General features: G+C 44.9%; 1 protein-coding gene across 1 annotated transcript; it reads left to right on the top strand.

Annotated features, from left to right (window-relative positions):
• Window positions 1-843: 843 nt before the first annotated feature.
• Window positions 844-20270, top strand: GABRE (gamma-aminobutyric acid type A receptor subunit epsilon; the record flags this gene model as incomplete). Its single annotated transcript, XM_080718915.1, has 9 exons — window positions 844-899; window positions 4794-5014; window positions 5394-5461; window positions 11983-12203; window positions 12935-13017; window positions 14381-14518; window positions 19128-19280; window positions 19376-19575; window positions 19857-20270. The coding sequence occupies 9 exons, from the start codon at window positions 844-846 to the stop codon at window positions 20268-20270; spliced, it is 1554 nt and encodes a 517-aa protein (XP_080575041.1).
• Window positions 20271-20654: the final 384 nt, after the last annotated feature.

The raw sequence follows: 20654 nt of genomic DNA on the forward strand, positions 1-20654 counted from the left end.
ACTCCATTTACTGAGCTGCATGCTGATCCTGTCAACTTGACAACCCTGGTGTTACTGTCTCCTGTGGTTCCCCCAGCTTCTGCTTCCTGCATACTTTCTGGGAAATTGGCCTTTGGAGCAGCTCAGATCAGAATTTACTGGGGAGACCCCTAAATCTCTCTTATTCCTTATACTAAGGAAGGTGCTGAGTTGTGCAGCTTCCTTTGGGTGCTAACAGACTCCTTGTGAGGTGTAAAGTGAGACAGGGAAAATCCAGGAGGGGGGAATGAGGGTGCAACAAGTGGCAAAGGGGAAGCCAAGAGCTGAAGGGCACAATTGAAGCCTGCAGCAAGCCTATGAGCTGCGGGCTGGAGGGAATCTGAGATAAAGCCCCCTCATGCGCGCACGCGCGCGCGCAAACACACACGGAGATCCCCATGTAGTCAGCTGGGTCTGGTCTGCTTTATTCGCTCAGCCACAGACACAGGCTGCGTTTTCCCCCGCCGGGGCCCCGCGCCTCGCTGACTGGCCTCCTCCTCCTCTTCCCTCCTCTGGCCCCCCGCCCCTAGCAGTCTGGCAGCGCTGCAGCGTCAGTGGCTGAGGGACTTTGGCGACTGGACTCTCTCCTTCACTGCATGCTCCAGCTTCCCTCCCGCTCCCCGCACCCCACTGCCGCAGAGACCAAGACTTCGGAGACTTCTTTAGGGGGCTCAGGGGGGGTGGGACAAGGGTGGGGAGTGCAGGGTGGGGCGGGAAAGTGGGAGGAGTGAAAGTTGGAGCGCAACAAAACTTTGCACGTGGCGCAGCGCAATCAGATTTTGCGCTGCGACCTCCACACAGGTGGTCGTGCCGGTCCTCGTCACGATGTTGCCCAAAGTTCTCGTGATCCTCCTGAACTTATCGCTGATTCTGCAGTCGAGGTGAGTCGCCATCCTGGGACCCTAGAGCCCCTCGCGCCCAGTCCCCTCTGCTGGTGGTCGCAGCCAGCTCCCAGGACCCCCGCAGCACCCTGTTCCTAGAGCGCCGCTTGCGCTTTGCTCCAGCCTTTGCGCGGGCTTGCCAGATCCAGCGTCTGCTTGACGCGCGCCAGCCTCCATCCTGCTCACTCCCGCAGAGAGGGATCTGAGGAAAGACGGGGAGCCCCTCTGTACCCTGGCCACTCGGGCTCCGGACTCTAGCCCGCCAAAGCGCTCCCTTCCCTGGCGGAGTCTTGTGTAGGCAGAGGGGAGACAGCCAGGAGCCCGGCGGTAACCTGCCAGCGCGGGCTCCAGCTACTTGGGGACGGGTGGATAGCTGGCTGGGAGAGTATAAGCGCTGAAAATGTTAGTCTGTTTCCTTTTGCTCTCGTTCCTTTTTCCCCGCTCTGGAGCGCTTACCGAGTACCCGGTGTGGTGCCAGGCAACTCTGACTTTACTTTTTCCCATCCCGCCACTCCTCTTGGTGCCAGTCCCCATAGCGAGCTTTGGTTTAGTGTGACGGTTCCCGCAACAGCTAGCCTCCGCTTTCCGCTGCTTCAGCCTCCCCTTTCTGTCCTCACTGCTAGACAATGCGCTGGGTCTTGGGCAGACTGGAGCCAGAGACCAGGAATGTTATTCTCTGAAGTCTGTGGTTTGGGTCCTGGAATTCAATCCCTGCCTCCTCTTTTCAGATGTCCCTTAAGCAGCCGGCTTCCCTGACATCCTCTAGGGACCCTGGGATTTTGCTAGATTGTCCCTGGGATTTCTAGCTTTTTAGGGTGGAGGGTAACTATTTCCTGTTTTTGAGATGGTTTATTTTTTGCTGAGTGTGAACGATCAGAAGTTCCCAAGCGTCCTGATCTGTTGAGCTTTCTCGAAGTTTTCATAAAATCAGGCTTGTGTCTTGTTTATCTGTTTTGAAGAAAGGAGGATGGCTTCTCTCCCCACCTCAGGTTGCCTTAGCTTTTGGGGAAGGAACTACATACGTGGCTCTTGCCGGCTCACTGGTGTTCTAGGGTGGGGCTGGTCTCTGTTGGGGCGTGGTAAATATTTCTGAATGAGTGCTAGGAATTTTTAGTCATCTATATCCCTCCAAATGGGATTTGGACTAGTTCAGAGCTGACATGGTGACTGGCTGGGGCAAGAGATGGCTGGGGGGGGGTGGCAAAAAGCCCTAGGAGGATCAGAGAGAAAGGAGCAGGGAGATGGAAACCTCAGCCAGGAGGGAGGGCTGCAGCTAGTGTTCAGACACTGTCAACATGGCAACCTGTGATGTCAGGAGAGGCTGGGTGACATAGGTTTTGGTGTGCCTTACTGACCCCAGAAACCTTGCTCTGGTCCAGGTTCAGCCTCAAATTAGTTGTGTGACTTTGGGCACAGCCCTTCGTTCCTCCATCTGGGACTCAGTTTCTTCATTTGTAGAGTAAAAATGAGAGCTGATTTGGAAAAATATCAAGGGCCTTTTCTTATGTCTTCCCTCCCCCTTGACGGGCAGCTTGTGGAGGTGGGGGGCAGTACAGAGATTAATGGTCATTTTGGATGTCTGAAAAGACCCCATGGAAAATCCCACTAGTCCAGTGTATGAGTGTTTCAAGTTTTTATTCTTTCTAACACTGAAAGTGACCAGCTGGGGAAAGGTATGCATCACCGGGAGCTCCTTAACCCCCCAAAATGAAGTTGTTTACTTGTCAGCTTATTTTTTTTAACTGAAAAAAACTAATTACAGGATCAAAGCAACTTCAAGCCCCTCTGATGTTATTTTCCTTGCAGACCCAGCCCAGGGCTGTGGGGGTCCAGGTGCTGTCCTGTCATGTTTGTTTGCCTCTGTGCTTTTAAGCCTGGGGGTGGGGCTCTTGTTTTTGATGGGTTTCAGACAACTAAGGATTGCACCATATTTTCAGCCACTTAGCTCATTTTGCAGGGTCTCAGGTCTCCATTTTCCCTTTTTTCCTCCTAGAGAGAATCCGGCCCTTATCTCTTCAGAGAACTGAGGGGATTAGCCTCCAAGAGCCCAGGCCCCAGAGACTTGAAAAGCCTCAGGGAAGAAGAGATTCTGGATCTTGCATTAGGGAGTAGAAATTGCTTTTCTCAAGCCTACTTTTTCCCTAGCCCCTAGCCCACAATAGGAATTAGCCACTTCAAACTTGAAAAATGGCACTTAGCACATCTGTGTGCCAGTTAAGCAATCCTAAGATACTTAAAATACTGCAGAAAAAAATTTTAGCTGTCCAAGTTGGCAGTCCCTCGGCTTGCAATACAGGGGGCATGCCCAAGTATCCCACTCTGTTTACTCCTTATTTTAGGAAGCACATGTCCCAATAGATTTTTTTTAAAGTAATTTTAGAAGTGTAACTTGCAAATATAAAAGTACTAAAATTAAGAGTGAACAGCTCAGTGAATTTTCACAAAGTAAATATGTAACCAACACCAAGATCAGGAAATAGAACATCAGAGGCCACACACACACACACACACGCACACACACACACACACACACACACATACACACACAGGGCAGAAAATCCCCCTTCCCTGAGTGATCTCCCCTCCAAAAAAAAATGCTATCTTGCTTTCTAACTCCACACATTAATTTGGGCTGATGGCTTTTTAAAAGGCCTTTAATTGTGGTTTTTCAAAGATACATACAGAGGGACAGTAGACTAAATCTCTACATACCATTCACCAGCCTCATCATTAAGGAAGTCAAAGTCACTTATTTTCTCTGTCCCTTCACCCACCATCCACTTCTGGCTTAAATTATTTGAAACAAATATCAGCTATCATACAATTCCATGTGTAATTATTTTAGTCATTAAGGACTTCCAAAATATATGAAAATACCACTATTACACCAAAAATTTAAGTATAATGTATTTATGCTCCAGCTACTCACTGTTCAAATCTCTATATTGTGTCATAAATCATTTTTTATAGTCTGCTTTAAAAATCAGGATCCAAATAAGATCAATATATTAGCAGGTGGGATATCTTTTTAAATGATTTTTATTGAATTAGAACTTATATATAGAAAAGTTAGCAAATCATAATCATATATCTAATGAATTGTCAGAAAATGAGCACATCAGTGTAAAGAAGGCTATTAGGGACTGGAATGTGCTAAGGACCCCAGAATCCCTCTACTGCCACTTCATCAGGACCTGTCAGCAAATGTGGCACTTCCCTGACTTCTAACACCATAGGAATATTTTATAAATTAGCATATGGCTGTTAAATTTTTTAAAGTTATTATTATCATTATTAGCAATACTAGTATCACTATTATGGTCTGTGGTGATCAAGATGAATTCTTGTTAGTGAACCATTTCTTAGATGACAGTCTCTGGGTAAAGGACTCCTGCCTTTCCTCCTGCCCCCATGCAGTGAGTATCACAAATCCACAAAACTGCAGAATATTCCCACAATTTTCTGGTCTTCTGTGGGAGAGGCTGCTCTGGCTTTTGCAAGCATTCCTAAGCATCTCTGGCCCTCAGCCTGTCTCTTCCTCCCATGGGCTACAGCTTAGACAGGAGGCCAAGACCTCTAACAGAGTTTATACAAGAATGCCCTCCTACTTCATTTTACTTTGAATATCTTTTTAAAATCCAGGTCTTATTTTTGTTGTTGATTACCCCAAAGAAAATAATTATAAAAAGGGATAGCATAAAAAGTCCCCAAAGAGCAGCATGATTTAAAACAAATTAACCAGTATAATCTGTTAGTGCCTCTTAATTTACTGTTACCAGTTTCTAATTAAGCTTTGCATTGCAAATGTCTTGGTTTGCCTCTGTCCCAAGAGGCAGCAGCTGGGGCCCCTACAGAGCAGAGAACAGGGCTTATCATTTTGCTTGTATATTCTAGGGTCCTGGGACCTCCAGCTGTAGTGGAGAATGAAACTCCTGCCCAAGATGCTGTTGTCTATGGCCCTCAGCTCCCACCTGTTGGAAGAAAGCTCCTCTCTGAAGAAACAAAGCCTGTAGTTATGAAGACTGGACGCCCATCGGGCAAGCTGCCAGAAGCCTCCCGCATCCTGAACACTATCCTGAGCAACTATGACCACAAACTGCGCCCTGGCATTGGCAGTGAGTACCAAAACCAAGTTCTTCCCCTCCTGGAGGAAAGAAGAGTTGAGGGTGTAGGTGTGGAGAACAGGTCTGGGGCACAGATAAGGGTACCATGGGCAGGGACAGGAACATGTGCTGCTGCCCTGATAGGTAAGAAAGACTAACTCTAGCTTCAGCAGTGCTGGAGAACTTGGTCAAGATTTTTCACTTCTCTCATCCTCACTTTTTCCAAGCATAAAATGATGGCTGATCTTCAGGGTAACCATGATCTAACTCATGTTATATGACAGAAAAATAAGGAACTAGGATCAGGCCTCTTTCCTCCTTACAGGCCACCCCCTCCCCTGTGCCCTGCACTTATTTGTCACTTACCCCCTGTTCTTTTTTCTCCTCACAGAGAAAACCACCGTGGTCACCGTTGAGGTCTCTGTCAATAGCCTTGGCCCTCTTTCCATCCTGGACATGGTGAGTACTGAGCTTGGGTTACAATTTTTCCTAGCACTAAGGCTGACCTATGGGAGGTAGGGGCACATACTTGTACTTTCTGCTCTATATTTCTGTAACAATTTGGAGAACAGTTTTGTTTGTTTGGTTGGTTGGTTTTGGAGGGAGGGGAAGGTTTCAATGCTACTAATTTAAAAACAAGGTTGGAAAAGGTAAGTCACTCACTACCTAAAGAGGTCCTTCAGAATTGTGACAGTGTCTTCTAGTCTTTCATTCAAAATAAAAAAAATAATAAAGCAACTTCAAACACCACAATGGAATGGCTCTTTATTTCTGCTAGTTATTGGTATGAACTTAAGTCTAAACTTGCCAACTCTTGCTCTCTGATTGTTTCTCTAACTTTTTTCTAGCTCCTTCTCCTTCTTCTGGTATCACCTGAATATCAATATTGTCCCCAGTTAGCCTCGTCCCACCTAGAATATGCAAAATTATCCACTACCCGATACCCTTACGGAGGCAGTTACCTCAGCGACGTACCTTCTATGGTCCTGATCCCACGTACAGCATGCAGTCTAACCCCACAGTTAAGCATTTGAGGCTCCCCATAGTTTTGTTCTGTTTTACCCCTTTAGAGACCCCATGCTCTGATCACACTAGACTATGGACATTCCCAGGCAACCTGTTACCTCTGAGCTAAGCCTCTCAGTAATTTCCAGTTTAAGATGCCATTGCTTTATTGAAACAAAGTAATGGCAAAAACCTTTTCTTTCAGGATACATTTCAAATGACATCTTGCTCATGGCAGCTTCCTTGACTCCCACGGCTATTGATCATTTCCCTCATACGTCAGGCTCCACTCTTGGCACTCACATCTTTCTAGCTGGATCTTCCCTACTTCATTTCATGGGATTTTTTGCTCTGTGTCTGCCTTGACCTCCCCACTATGGGCTGTTTGATGTCAAGGACTCAATATATATGTTAGCTGATCAAATGAGTTATGAAAGATGCTCTTTAAAAGTCCTTTGCATATGCAGAGCCTAACAATGGGAAGGCCATGGGAACCAACTCCATTGTAGCCAAAGACTTGATTTGGCCAAGGTAGACACCATGTTAATATAGGAACACCCAACACACACTATGAGACAAAGTGAGTTCAGAGGCTTGCTTGGCTTTCAGATGGACCTTGCAAATATACACTCAAATGGTAAGTGACCTCATGGAAGATCAAAGTGTTTACATACACTAAGTGGAAGAGTGAGCCCTACTTTCATCACTGTGATATTGTATTTGGCTCCCTGTTCTTAAGCTGAAGTTTACTTTTGTGTTGCTGTGTAGCAAGTTACCCCCAAAACAGTGTCTTTTTTGTGTGTGCTTTGGTTATTGAAGACAGAAATTTTACCTCTGAGCTACACACCCTCAGCCTTTTATTTATTTATTTTTATTTTGAAACATGGTCTCACTGTTCTGGAACCTATAATCCTCCTGTCTCAGCCTCCCAGGTACTGAGATTACAAGTGCAAAACAGTGCCTTAAATCAACAAGTTGTCATCATATCAGGGCTGCATGCTCCAAGAAATCAGGCCTGTCCTGGTCTGGCTGATTTCTCTGCTTTGGAGTCTTAAAAGGCTGCAATTGAGGTGTCAGTTTGGGGTGGAGTCCAAAGGATTGACTAAGGAGGATCCACTTCCAAGACCACTCCCATTGATGGAGGAATTTAGCTCCTCTCAGGCTATTGTCTGAAGGCCTCCCTCAGTTCTTGCAACATAGACTTCATAGGATTATTCACAATATGGTAGCTCATTTCCCACAGAGTGAGAAAGCATGAGAGAGAGAGTGCTAAAAATAGAATAAACTTTTCATAATCTACTTTTGGAAGTGATATCCCACTGTATTCTGTTTGTTAGAAGCAAATTATTAGGTCCAGCCCACAGTCAGATTGTAAGGGTTACACAAGAGAATGGAGGTAAATATAATTGGTGGCCATCTTGGATTCTGCCTACTACACCTGGCCATGATGTTCTCCTGTTAGAGTGAGAGTCGGAGGTAGAAGTCTTGCGGTATCACCATTTGGCCATTGTTTATTCTTAATAGAAGATGCACTTTTGAGGTCATTGGTTGAGGGTGGGAAAGTGGCTCAGTGTTGTTTGCAAGCAGCAGTCTTCTGCCCCTCCTCTTTAGCTTGTCATTTCTTCCTAAGGTATCCTCCACCCGGTTGGTGTGGCTAAATTTCCTTTTGCTGAGCAGGAGGAGCAGAAGCATTGATAAACAGAGCAAATAATCCTAAATTGCTGTGCCGTGTTTTCTGGATGAGCATCCTACAACACTGAAGATTACTGGTACATTTGTGGCTCTGATCTTCTTGAAATTGGTATAAGATATAATTTGCAGTAAGTAGGACTGCATCTGCTAGGACCTTTGGGGCAGTAGAGTGATGGTTGCATTTGTGGTAGTGGAATGCCCCCTCTCTCCTTACACCATTCCTATTAATGCTGCCAGGACTGGCCTCATCCAATGTACCAGGAAGTGCTGATCCCTGACAAGCTCAGAGGATGAAATTTAATAACCCAGCAGTCAGTCACCAAACTTGATGTGGGAAACAGAAATGGTCCAGAACAGAGCCAACGACTTGATTTTCTTTGGCCAGTAAGGCGGTGCTTTAGTTAGGGCCAAAAGCTTTTTTGAAAATTTCAAACTCTCATGTGGTTTTATGTTTCCCTGAGAAGTCTCAGCTTCTCCATAGTTCCAAATCATTTTCTCAAGCTGTGGGAGGCCTCGACTATACAGCCTGTTTTTTCCTAGTGTATTTGGTAAACATGTGTCTCTGACACACAGCCACAGAATTTGCTAGTGCTCAGAGCACATTTGTCTCTGTGGATCTTCATAGCAGTCTTATTGGCAGTTAAGGCTGCCATTAAGAATCCCATTTTCTGTACAAGTCAACTGAGCCTCTCATGGCAAGGTTATTAATTCTAGTGTGAGGTTCCCAGTCAGTGCAATTGCCTGGGGAAAGCCTGAGCCCAAGGCACATGGATTTTATTATTATTATAATTATTATTACATTATTATTATTATTATTATCATAAGTGGTAGGAGTGGTGGTGGTGGTGGTGGTTGTGGTAGTGGTAGTGGTGGTGGTAGTAGTAGTAGTACTGGGAATTGAATACCCTCAGCCCTACTTTATTTTTAAACAGAGTCTCACTAGGTTAAAGAGAGTCTTTGCTACATTGCTGAGGCTTTTTTCTTTCTGTCTCAGCCTCCCAAGTACTGGGATTATAGATGTGTGCCACCATACTCGGGTGCACATGGATCTTAATCAAACATTCCTACCAGTCTTTTGGCTAAATTTTGGAAAACACTCAGTCTGACTTAAAAGGCAATGACCAGTCTGGGAATGACTGCCTGTCACAGTATCAACAGTTGCTAACACTGTTCCTTACTGTGATAATTACTGCAGGTGATTCTAATCATCCCACTTCCTAAACGCTGGATTACTAGTTTCAGCTGAGCTAAAAGAGATGCACATGCAAGCTCTCTTGTCAAACTAGGAAAAAATTGAGCTGTTAGTTACTGGTTGATGTGTAAATAACTTATAATGGGTATCTTATTAAATAGAAATTAAATGCTTATTTGAAACACTTCATAGCAGACTATGAGCACAGCGTGGATGCCGAGGCAAAGGTTTCCCACCAGCTACCAAGCAGTTCTTGTGGCTTGGGCCTGAAGGCTCTGCTGGACCTGTTGGAACTTCCAGCCTCTTGGGAATGTGGAAACACTCATATGGCCATTTGTGAAGGCAGGAAGGTGGGGTGGGGCAGCACAGAGTGAGATCTTTTTGGTCTGGTCCTTTGGCCCACTCCAGAAAACATTCTTAGTCTCCCTGTCTGGCTTCCAACAACTTGAAAGCTGCCTCTTTCACCTTTTGTCCTACACAGGAAAAGCAAGCAGGGATTTCTTCTGCCCCAGGACTCTACTGGCCTCCAGCATTGTGGAGTTCTGGTTGGTACTAATTGTTTGATGCAAGGCAAATAAAAGACCTACCTAAGGATACTGCAGAGGCAAATTAGACCTTGACACCCAAAGGAATGTGAGAACAAGAAGGCCATTTCAGGAAAGGGCCACCATAATGGCACTCTGAGTGGCAGAGCCTGTGTGCTTCCATTTGTTATTTGTATGAGTTTGGATAGCTCCCTATCTTTTTGAGCCTCATTTTCTCTATCTCTAAAATAAAGGAGGTAGGCTAGCCCTCAGAGTTCTGCTCTGGTGTAGTTGTGGTACTTGTTTTTCAAGCTGCTTTCCACTCTATTGAAATCTGTATTTTCTCTCTTTGATATCAGGGGTACAAATTTCCAACTTCTTTCACTTCATACTATTAAACATCTCTCTTGATATTTAGCAGCCAATTTAAACGATAGGGAGTATCTGGAAAACAAATAATCATGGGTATATCTATGCACGCACACACACACACATATTCAGAGGTTACAGGTACTTGTTTGAAAAAAAGCAAAATAAAATGATTCTCTTTGTTTAAAAAACATAAGACTTGATGGACATTTCTCTTTTGACTCAAAACACTTCATTTTTCAATATAAGTCTGGGGAATAAAAGATTGAGGTTAATTAAGATCTCTTCTCCCCAAATAAGAGCTGAAAGGGGAAAATTTTCTGTGGCCTTATCAATTTTTAAATAAATTTGAGCAAGGGTCGTTTATTTGCTGTAGAAATGTAGGGGCTGAGAGGGCATTTGCCTGGCTGAAGGAGAACAATAGCCCTGCATGAGCACTTTAGTATTCATTTGAGAATGTTACTTTCTTTGGAGAACAACTGTAAATAAAACTCCTGTGGCTAAACTTCTACTGCTTTCTTCTATGCAAGCCTAAGAGAATGCCAGGGGCTCTATCAATGGTGTAGAGCCTTTGGATTCTGGTAGAGGAAGGGTCATAATATTAGCTCTGGACTCAGGGCAATTTGAGATATTTACAAATAATTTCATACTTTCTACCCATTTAACAAGATGGCAGATAAACACACAAGGTCACATGAAAAGATTCTGATTATAAATGGAAAGAGTTCTAGAGGGAAAAACTAAAGTGAGACAATTAACACTGTGGTCTATAACAGGTCTCCATATTCCACTGAAACCATTTCTAGGGCAAATTCAGTTGCCTGTCGTGTCACTCAGTGTCTTCTGGCTATTTTCTAAGTCTTTTTACTTTGTCATAATTCCATGTTTATGTTTCCAGGTGTGGACATGGTTTCCAGATGTGTCCTTTTGAGTCACCAGGTCCTTATGTTGTTTCTTAGCTTGCCTATGAAGTATTTTCTTACTCTCAGTTATAAGGAAATATGAAAAATCACTGATGGTTATAGCTACACAAATGTAATACCTTTAAGCATGTGGTGATGAGGAACCTCAGAATTCTAGAAACATCAGAAACATCAGAGCTAACCTGACCTTTAAAGATCACCCCACTGTTGCATTAATGCTGATCTTCCAAATACATAGCAAACATAGGCTTCCTTGATTCAATGAAATGCAGCAGTTTTATCGAGCTGTGCTTATTATTGTGCTCTGTGGTGGTAAGATCTGCATGGGCCACAGTCATGTTTGCCAGTCTATCAGGCAATACATTCTTTCTAAGTGGTAGAATCCTTCCAGACTATGTGGTTGTGACAGCACACAGTGAGTAGTAGTGTGATGGACCAAGTTCTACAAGATGTCCATGGATTCTTGGAAGCTTGAGAATATCACAGTTGGTAGAAAAAAAGAGGTGTTTATAAGTAGAATGATAATTGACTACAGTCCTTTTAGATCTATTGTTTAAAACAAATGTTTAGGTTGAGAAAGCTGAAAAATTTAGTCATCAATGTCCATCTTAAAAAAGGGAAGACTTGAAAGGACATGAACAGTATCTTCAAATGTTCTTCCTTGATTTATAGTTTCCTATGATTTAAGATGTACAACCAATTTCATTCACAGTTTGTCAAGAAGAAAGAGGGACATGCTGCATTAAAAACATGTATCATTTTAAGATGCACCCTGGTTTCTGAAATGCGGGAAAAGGGCATCTTAGATTCAATGAAATATTGTTTCTGAAGATCTGTCCTCTGGAGTGGGAACTAGACTTGTTTTGTGTTTCCAGAATGCAGAAAAGGGAATTGATAAGGGAAGAAAGTAGGAAGGTCTATATAGGGAACCCTTTCTGGTTTTTGGAGACACGTGAAAATGTGTTAAGCTGTGTGTTAACTGCTACATATGTGGGGACCTAGCTCCCCTTGCTGTGGTAATAAAGCAGAACATGACTTTCTTGATTGGGCTCCTTGGGCTTGAGGACTTATGAGTCCCTTCCAGTCCTGACACTGATAGAGTCTCAGGGCAGAGAAAAATGGACCTTATCCCACTCTTGCTTCCTGGTCCAGTGCTTTATGTGTCTCATCAGGTTGCCTTTAGGATTCTAATTTGGGGAATAGCAAACAATATATCTGGGTGTGAATGTCCTTACTCTGCTCATCTCCAAGTGTATTTTCTATCCTTCCCACTAGGAATACACCATTGACATCATATTCTACCAGACCTGGTATGATGAACGTCTTCGTTACAATAACACCTTTGAGACTCTTGTTTTGAATGGCAATATGGTGAGCCAGTTGTGGATCCCGGACACCTTTTTTAGGAACTCTAAGAGGACCCAAGAGCATGAGATCACCATGCCCAACCAGATGGTCCGCATCCACAAGGATGGCAAGGTGTTGTACACAATTAGGTATGTTAAGCCTTTGGTGTCTCACCTCTTGGTACTCTTCCTCCCCATCTGGGAATTTTAGCCAAACACTCTAGGTAGAGATCTCATCCTGAATAATGTTCTTAACGGGCCTATATAGTTATCCTTACACATGAATACAGCCTCTTCATGTACAGACATAGAGAGTGAGGCCTCAAAATAAAAATATAATGCTTAAAGCCACACACAAAGTTTGTGGTGGGCTGGGGCCAGTACCCAGTTATGTGGCTCCCAGTCCAGATCTCCTTCAACTATAATGTACCAGTATGACTGCACTGCCTGGACAATTCCATCCCAAGTGGGCACTGAATGTAAAGATACGTCCACGGTGGTGGAATTGTCCAGGCGGAGCAGCAACACAGCGGTTGGAAAGGTAATTAAGATCAGGTTAGGTACCATAATGCCTGGCAGGGAGGGTTGTGTGTCAGCAGTGTGAGTCTGAAGAGATGGTAAAGAGTGGGAGTGTTTGCAGCCCAAGGAAATGGATTTGGGCAAGAAACAAAAGTCTATCTATGTTGGTTCATATACTTTTCTGCTGATGGAGCTCAGGGTACTTGGACACGCCCAAGCTATTCTTCCTCTGTCCTTGTCTCTCCTTTGTGCTTTTTATCTTAAATTCTACTGTTGCCAGTCATTGGTGATCCCCAGAACAAAGTCAAGTGGATACCTGAGTACTCAGAGCCAGCCTAACGAGGCTCCTTTCTCCCTTCCAGGATGACCATTGATGCGGGATGCTCTCTCCACATGCTCAAATTCCCAATGGATTCTCACTCTTGCCCTCTGTCTTTCTCTAGCTGTGAGTACCTTCTTAGGTTTCTTGGGGCCCAGAGACATAATGGGCCCTTCTTTTCCTCATCTTTGCCTTTTGCATTTTTTTCTGCCTTTGCTTTGCTCTTAAAATAGTGCCAAGGTTGCACAAGGTCTCCATCCTCCATCTCCCATCCTCATCTGCTTTCCTGCTGTGTCACTCCACCTGGGCCTCATGTCAGGTCCTTCATTCTCCCTTGTACCCACTGCAGTGAAGTACCCTGCTTTTGAAGTGTATCTCCAGTGTGCTTGCTTCTCTCCATCTCCACTGCCACCACCTTGGTTTAGGCCTTTGTCATCTTCTGCTTGGTCTTTTGCATCATCTTCACCTTGAAATGGAATATGTCCTAAATTCATTGTCCCCTTCACCCCTACCTCCCAAACAAATGTGCTGCTTCTGTGTTCCCATCTGTCTCATTGAAGGACACCATCACCCACCCACTTGTCCAACCCAAGAACTTTGATACTTCCCTCACCCTAACTGCCTACATCAAATCAATCAACACATCCTGCTGGCTGGTGTTTCCTCCTAAATCTCTATCGATCTGCTCTTTTGCTCTGCATTCTGGCCGTCGCAGCTTTGACCCCTGCCTTCATTCACTGCATCGTGCTTGGATTACTGTGCTGGCTTCCCATAGCTGGCCACCTTGCCAACATACTATCCTCACCTAGGAACCAGAGTGACCTGACTGAAGTGTTAGCTAGATCAGGTCAGTTCTTCAATTCCAATCCTTAACTCTCATGGGCCAATTCCAAATTCCTTAAAGTGACCTTTCAGGCTCTTCATCTGCTGGCCCCTGCTACCTCCTCCTGCACAACTCATCCTCTGTGCGATAGCCATCCTGAAACTTTGTCATTTCCACAATAAATGACGCATTTCACCTTTCTGTGCTGCTACTTGCCCCTCAGCTTCATCCATGTGCAGAATATTTACTTGACTTTCAAGGCTTAATGGAATGTTGCCTGTTCTGTGAAGTCCTTTCTGAGTGTGTCCCCTAGTGATCTTTCCCTGCTCTATTTCCCCACTCTTCCATGGGCAGAGATTTTTTCAGAGTAACTCCCCAAATCACAGCTGTATGCTCACTGTCTCACTCAACGAAATGTGAACACTTGAGGGCAGGGTTTATGCCTTGCTCATCTCTCTATTTCCAGTCCAGGGCCTGATACTAAGGAATGCTCAGTAAATGCACTTATTGAATGATCTTCAACAACCAGGTAAGAAAGGCAGAGTACCACAGCTGGTGAGGCTAGAGTCAGGACTCCAAGGCATTCCTCAGGCTAACTCCATGCTGGTGGGGACCTCAACTGGGCTTTCCAGTCTCATGTGACCCTCCTTCCTATGTCATTTTCAGTTTCCTATTCTAAGAGTGAGATGATCTACCAGTGGGCGAATTTCAAGCTTGAAATCAATGAGAAGAACTCCTGGAAGCTCTTCCAGTTTTATTTTACAGGTGTGAGCAACAAAACTGAAATTGTCTCGACACCAGCTGGTGAGTGCGTCATGGGATCCAGGGCTAGGCAGTGATAGGGGAAGGGAGAGGGATGATTGGAGGTGGCTGTTTTATGCAAAGGTTATACAATCATGCCACAGAAATATTGTTTAAGAAGCTCCTCTCTTCCATATGCTAAGTACTTACAACTGTTTGCAGAGGAAACTGAGACTTTGTAACTATGCCTCAGTCTCATCTGCAAAGAAGTAAGTGCTTTGCCAAGCCCACTGAGTGACTGGTAAGTACATAAGGTCCATGTGTTTGCAATTTCCAACTAACTTTGTCATGCACTCCCTTCAGCTTCAAGGTCTTTGTTACAACACTGACCTACTTGGATGACTTTTGGGGAATGGTGTTCATGTGAGTTCTCCATGTCCAGAACCAATCCAAGCTGGTTGAATGGGAAACAGTGCCAGTCCACATAGGAGGTGGAGGTTAGGGTCTTACTCAGTGAGAGCTGAGATAGTCCAGAGAAAGTTAGAGCAGCCGTAATGGCTGCTGCATTAACATTTTTCTCAAAAGAGCAGCTCTGAAAAGCACAAATTGCTGTTAAAGGCTTCATGATAGATTCAACATTGACTGAAAACCATTGGTTTTCTTATCTTGTTTCTAACAAGGATGAAAGGGGAGGGTCCTGGGTGTCTTAATTCTTTGCTCCCTATTAGATGTGAGCATCTTTGCTTGTATTCCTAGGTGATCTGAATGAGGAGCCAAGAGGCCTCCCTAAGGGAGCTCCCAGAGCATCCAGGGAAATCTTCACACGTTCTGACCAAGTTCAGGGCCCTGGAGGCACTGCCCTTATCGTTTCCGGAATGGTGATGGAGCAAGTCACCCAACCTGCCATTTGTAACGGGAGGCAATTTGCTTTGCTTCCCTGTGGCTAGACAAAATCTGCTTTTGCTTCACTTATTGAGTTGGTCACTGGGTGAAAGACAGCCTATGCTCACCTAGCTGGAGCTTTGCTTGCACAGTACTAGACAGGGGCTGAGGGCTGCTTTACAAACACTTTCCTCCTTCTTGGGGGCAACGGGGAAGGAATTTCACTATCTCTGACTCAAGATCCTTGCTCTTCTGCCAGCTAACTATGAGCCTCCCTCTTAGCTTTCTGCACATCAGATTCTTCAAATAGGTGGAGACCCACCATGAAAAGTGGCAGAGGAACAAGGCCCAGGGGCTTTCAAGTCACTAGTGGTTCCGTTTAGTAGATGGATGTGCATTGTTTCAAAATGGTGCCCTAGTGACTACAAAGCCCCGGAGCCAGCATCATCACTAAAGCGATGACAATAGGTAAGAAGCAGCTCTCCTTAAGAGAAAGGAGGGTTTAGGGGGAGAAAAGAGGCAGTTTTCTTTCCCTTTTGCTGGAGACTGGTTGAAACCATTTTTCTAGGGGTTTCTCCAACATCAGAGTTGCCTTTGGGATTGGTTTTAAGTTCTTCACTCAGCTCCTGCGGCAATTGTCTCTGGAACACTTCTGTGCTCATCTCCTCAGAGTTCAGAACACAATAGTAGCCTGCTACTCTGACCACCTTGAACCTTGAACCAGAGAATCTCTGCTATGGGAGGTTCTTGGAAAGTCCATCCCTACCCCCACTGAGGGAATCATCCTCATGTGATGGTTTTTGACATTCTGATGGAATCTTTACTGTGATCAGGCATTCATTATCTTCCAAGAAGCTCTATTTTTTCTCTTGATAGCTCTGCCCATCAAAGCTTCCTGAAATTGGACTCTCTGGAACTTCTACCTATTAGATCTAGTACTTTCACCCTAGAACCATCTGACTGACATTAGCCAGTCTCTCTTCCTAGAGGTCAAGATTAAAGAACCACTTTAGCCTTTCATCCCTGGATCATATGGTTTTAGTCTACATAGCTCAAGTTCCTTGTTATTCCTTATTTTTCAAAGCTTTGGGCCCACTCATCCTTATTGTCCCAGTCTTCTGGACACAGTCTTTATAATTGTGTCTCTTTGACAGTGTAATGACCAAGCAAAACAAGTAAGCATAAGAGCATAAAGCATCTTTATTTTTATTTTTTTATTTTTTTGTCCCTAGCCCCATATAACTTTTTTTTTATTTTACCCATGCTTCTCCACTCCTTAGGAAGAAGAAAGCATATGTATCCTTCTATTGGCCTTCAAAGCACAGTATCCTTCTATTGGCCCTCAAAGACAAATTCCTATCTATAGACAAGTGGTGAAATTCTTCTTTGGCCAGAATAAATAAAACAGAGAAATCAAATTGAATAATAAATCTTCTTATAACAAGCATATATAAACTCAGTTGTTTTGCAGGGGTTAGGTGGTTATAGCCAATTAGAGACATCTTAAATTGCAACCAAGCTTCCAGGGCAAGATAATTAGAAGTTTGATCAATACTTTCTGGCCAATGGGCAAGTATGAGAATGGCCCCTTCTGCAGCACTGAAGACTTCTAGCCCCAAAGGTACTACTCCAGGAACAGGTTTCCCACTGACTCCAGGCTACTCTCTTGCCTTGTTCCAGAAGGATATGGGAAGTCTTGCTCCTTGAGTGTCAGTGCTGCCAAGGTGAGTAGGAAAGGCTGCTTTCATTCAGCTCCAGCTCACCCAGACCTGCTGTGCAGGTGGCTTCCCTGCCATGGACAGGTTGATGTTCTGTTCTGTTTTTCAAAGTTAAGTATTCACTGACTGATCCAGGTTTGGAATGGCAGAAGCTAAGCTGCAGGGCCCACATAAGCCCTACTTTGAATGTGTTTAGAGCCCATGAAATTCAAGGCTCAGGGATTCTGTAGTATCGCTGAGGTAGGAGTTTGGAGATCAGTTTCACAAAGGAGCCAGTATTAGAGCTATTATAAATCCAAAGTGATATTGAGTGTAAAAGTGATCATCTAGATTCTGCGCATCCCTGGAGTTCCAGTATATGGGAGGCTGAGACAGAAGGAGCATAGGCTTGAACCCAGCCTCAGCAATTTACCTAACCCCATTCCAAAATGAAATAAACAAAAAAGGGCTAGGGATACAGTAATAGATAGAATGCTCCTGGTTTTAATCCCCAGTATCAATAAAGTAAAGAGAAAATAAAGAAATGAAGAAGGTTTAAACAAGATATGAAGTCATAATAGCATGGAGAGTGGGAGGGAGAGCTTTGAAAACATAAGGCAGCATGAAAGTTACCATCAAAAGTGGTGACTGGAGATGTAGTAGGTTATCAAGTCCTAGAGGAGCCATTGTTGTTTGGAGTGAAGGCAACAGCAAGAAACATAATTCCCAAATGAATGTGAAGACCTCAGTCTGCCTTGTAGATGTATATTCTGCAGACTTGACATCTAGAGGGCTGACTGAAATTTTCATTTTCAGCTAATTCTTCTGTTTTCCTGAAGAACTCTATTTGGATTAAGGGGTAACAGACTAAAAACACAAAATCCAGGTTTTCAATGTTGGTATAAAAATGCAGTCTGTCTCAAGAAATCCAAGAGAAGATTATATCAATGTTGGGTAAAGTATGGTTGCACACATATGTATTTGTGCAAAATAACAGCTAGATCATGGTCACATCAGGCTTTTAGTGTCAGATTACATAGGGTAGACTTGATTCACTGTATCATGAATCACTGAGTAGGGAGTCACCAAGAGTTTAGGAGAAAGGTTAATGCTTGCTATTGGCCATTAGTAGAGCAATAAGTATGTAGGAAAAAGGCCAAAGGCATTCTGTACTTCTCCTTCACAAAACATGCCACCTTTAGCTTATTTCCTGAGAGGACACTCTGTGAGGGCCAGCAGTACAGGTAGAATGCTGTGATACTGCTAACTGCATGTGGGTGGCAAGACTTCATTCAGCCTTCTGGACATGAGCTGTGTGGTCTTGTTATCTAGAGGGCCAATTGACTTTTTAACTTTCATCTGCCCAGAAAGATTGACTTTGAGGGTGAGATAGTGATGAGAGAAAGAAGTAATGAAGAGTCAGGTGTGGTGGCACATGCTTGTAATCCCAGCATTCAGGAGTTGGAGACCAGAGGATCGTGGTTCGTGGACAGCCTCAGGTACTTAGCAAGGCTTTTTGCAACCCAGTGAAACCCTGTTTCAAAAAATAAAAAGAGTAAAAAAATAAGACTGGCGATGTAGCTCAGAGGTAGAATGTCCCTGGGTTCCATCCGCAGTACTGCAAAAATAAATAAATAAATAAAAAAGTAATGAAGAATCTGGTCTTAGGCTACATGGTGACATAGGTCTGTCATCTCAGTTCTTGGGAGGCTGAGCCAAAAGGATCAAATGTTCAAGGCCAGCCTCAGGTACATAGTGAGGCCCTCCACAACTTAGTGAGACCCAGTTTTAAAATGAATAAAAAATTGGGTGTAGCTCAGAGGTAGAATGCCCCATAGTTCAATTCCCAGTACTGCAATAAAATAAAACAAAACAAAAATTAAAGAAGAATCTGGCCTTGGCTTAATTCTCAGTTACCCTTGGGTCTTGCAGAAAATCTGCCCTCTGGGCTCCTGGCCTTATGTGAATGGCTCTGTCCTAGGAATGTGGTGGGGAATCTCATGAGCTTAGCAGTGGAGCCCATAATGTACACCATCTTACTATGTATCACACCAGTGCTGTAAAGTAATGTAGTGTTTTGTTATATTTTTCAGGTGACTTTGTGGTCATGACTTTTTTCTTCAACGTGAGCAGGCGGTTTGGCTATGTTGCCTTTCAAAACTACGTCCCTTCTTCTGTGACCACAATGCTCTCCTGGGTTTCCTTCTGGATTAAGAAAGATTCTGCTCCAGCCAGGACCTCTTTAGGTAAGAGGGAAAAGTGAGTAGTCATTGACTTCTCATGGAGTCTTTTAAGCAGTGTGACACAGAGCTTAGCCCAAATCCACTCCTTGCTCTTGCAGGGATCACCTCCGTGCTCACCATGACCACTCTGGGCACCTTTTCTCGTAAGAATTTCCCACGTGTCTCCTATATCACAGCCCTGGATTTCTATATCGCCATCTGCTTCGTCTTCTGCTTCTGTGCTCTGTTGGAGTTCGCTGTGCTCAACTTCCTGACCTACAACCAGTCGAAAGCCCATGCTTCTCCAAAACTCCGCTACGTATGATTTGGGTGTGGGAGTGGTGGCAAGGTTCTGGAGTGTAGAGGCATAGTGGCAAGGGAACTGGGGTTACTGCACACATGGGTGGCCAGCCTCCTAGTTGAAGGGGGGGGGGTTGAAACTGAGAAGAAAATTAACCTCTTGACACGATTGATGCTGGGAATCCTGGGGTGGTGGCATAAACCAGTGTGCCACAAACATAGTTTCTAGAAAATCCTGAGGCAGATCTTCGGCTGAATCACCTCTTGACTGTCCCCCACTTCTCCCCTTGTCCATTGCAGCCTCCTATTGGTGGCCGTGCCAATGCCCGTACCCGTGCTCGTGCTCGTACTCGTGCCCGTGCCCGTGCCCGCGCCCGTGCCCATGCCCGCCAGCAGCAGGAGGTGTTTGTGTGCGAGATTGTCACCTCTGAGGGAAGTGATGGAGAGGAACGCCCATCTTGCTCGGCCCAGCGGCCCCGCAGCCCAGGTACTCCCCAGGGCCCCCGTAGCCTCTGCTCCAAGCTGGCCTGCTACGAGTGCTGGAAGGCTTTCAAGAAGTATTTCTGCATGGTCCCCGATTGCCAGGGCAGCACTTGGCAGCAGGGCCGCCTCCGCATTCACCTCTACCGCCTGGATGACTACTCAAGGGTTCTTTTTCCGCTCACCTTCTTCTTCTTCAATGTGCTCTACTGGCTTGTTTGCCTTAACCTGTAGGCACCAGCTGGTACCCAGTGGGTCAGCCTCTCCAGTTCCCCAGGGGGGCCCAAGACCCTCGCCAAGGGAGTTGGGAGACAGCAGCAGCAGATATGGGATCACCCAGACAGTATCTTTCCTTCCCTGTTCCTCTCATGCAAGCTAGTGGAGAGGTTGCCCTCTCCCCACTGGCCCCTTCACCCAATCTCCCTAGGAATTCATTAATGCCTTTGCAGTGCTACAGGCCCAGCCCTGGCTCAGCCTCAAAGTGCATAGACCAGCCACTTAGCTATTCCTGTCACCTGCTCAAGATGCTGGGCAGCAGGACCACAGGAGGAGGGTCCCCCAACATTGAGTCAGATTATTATGTTCTTATTTTTATCTCCCCACCTTCCCTTCCCCTGC

This window comes from Muscardinus avellanarius (genome assembly GCF_963383645.1).
Source record: "Muscardinus avellanarius genome assembly, chromosome: X".
Classification (NCBI taxonomy): domain Eukaryota; kingdom Metazoa; phylum Chordata; class Mammalia; order Rodentia; family Gliridae; genus Muscardinus; species Muscardinus avellanarius.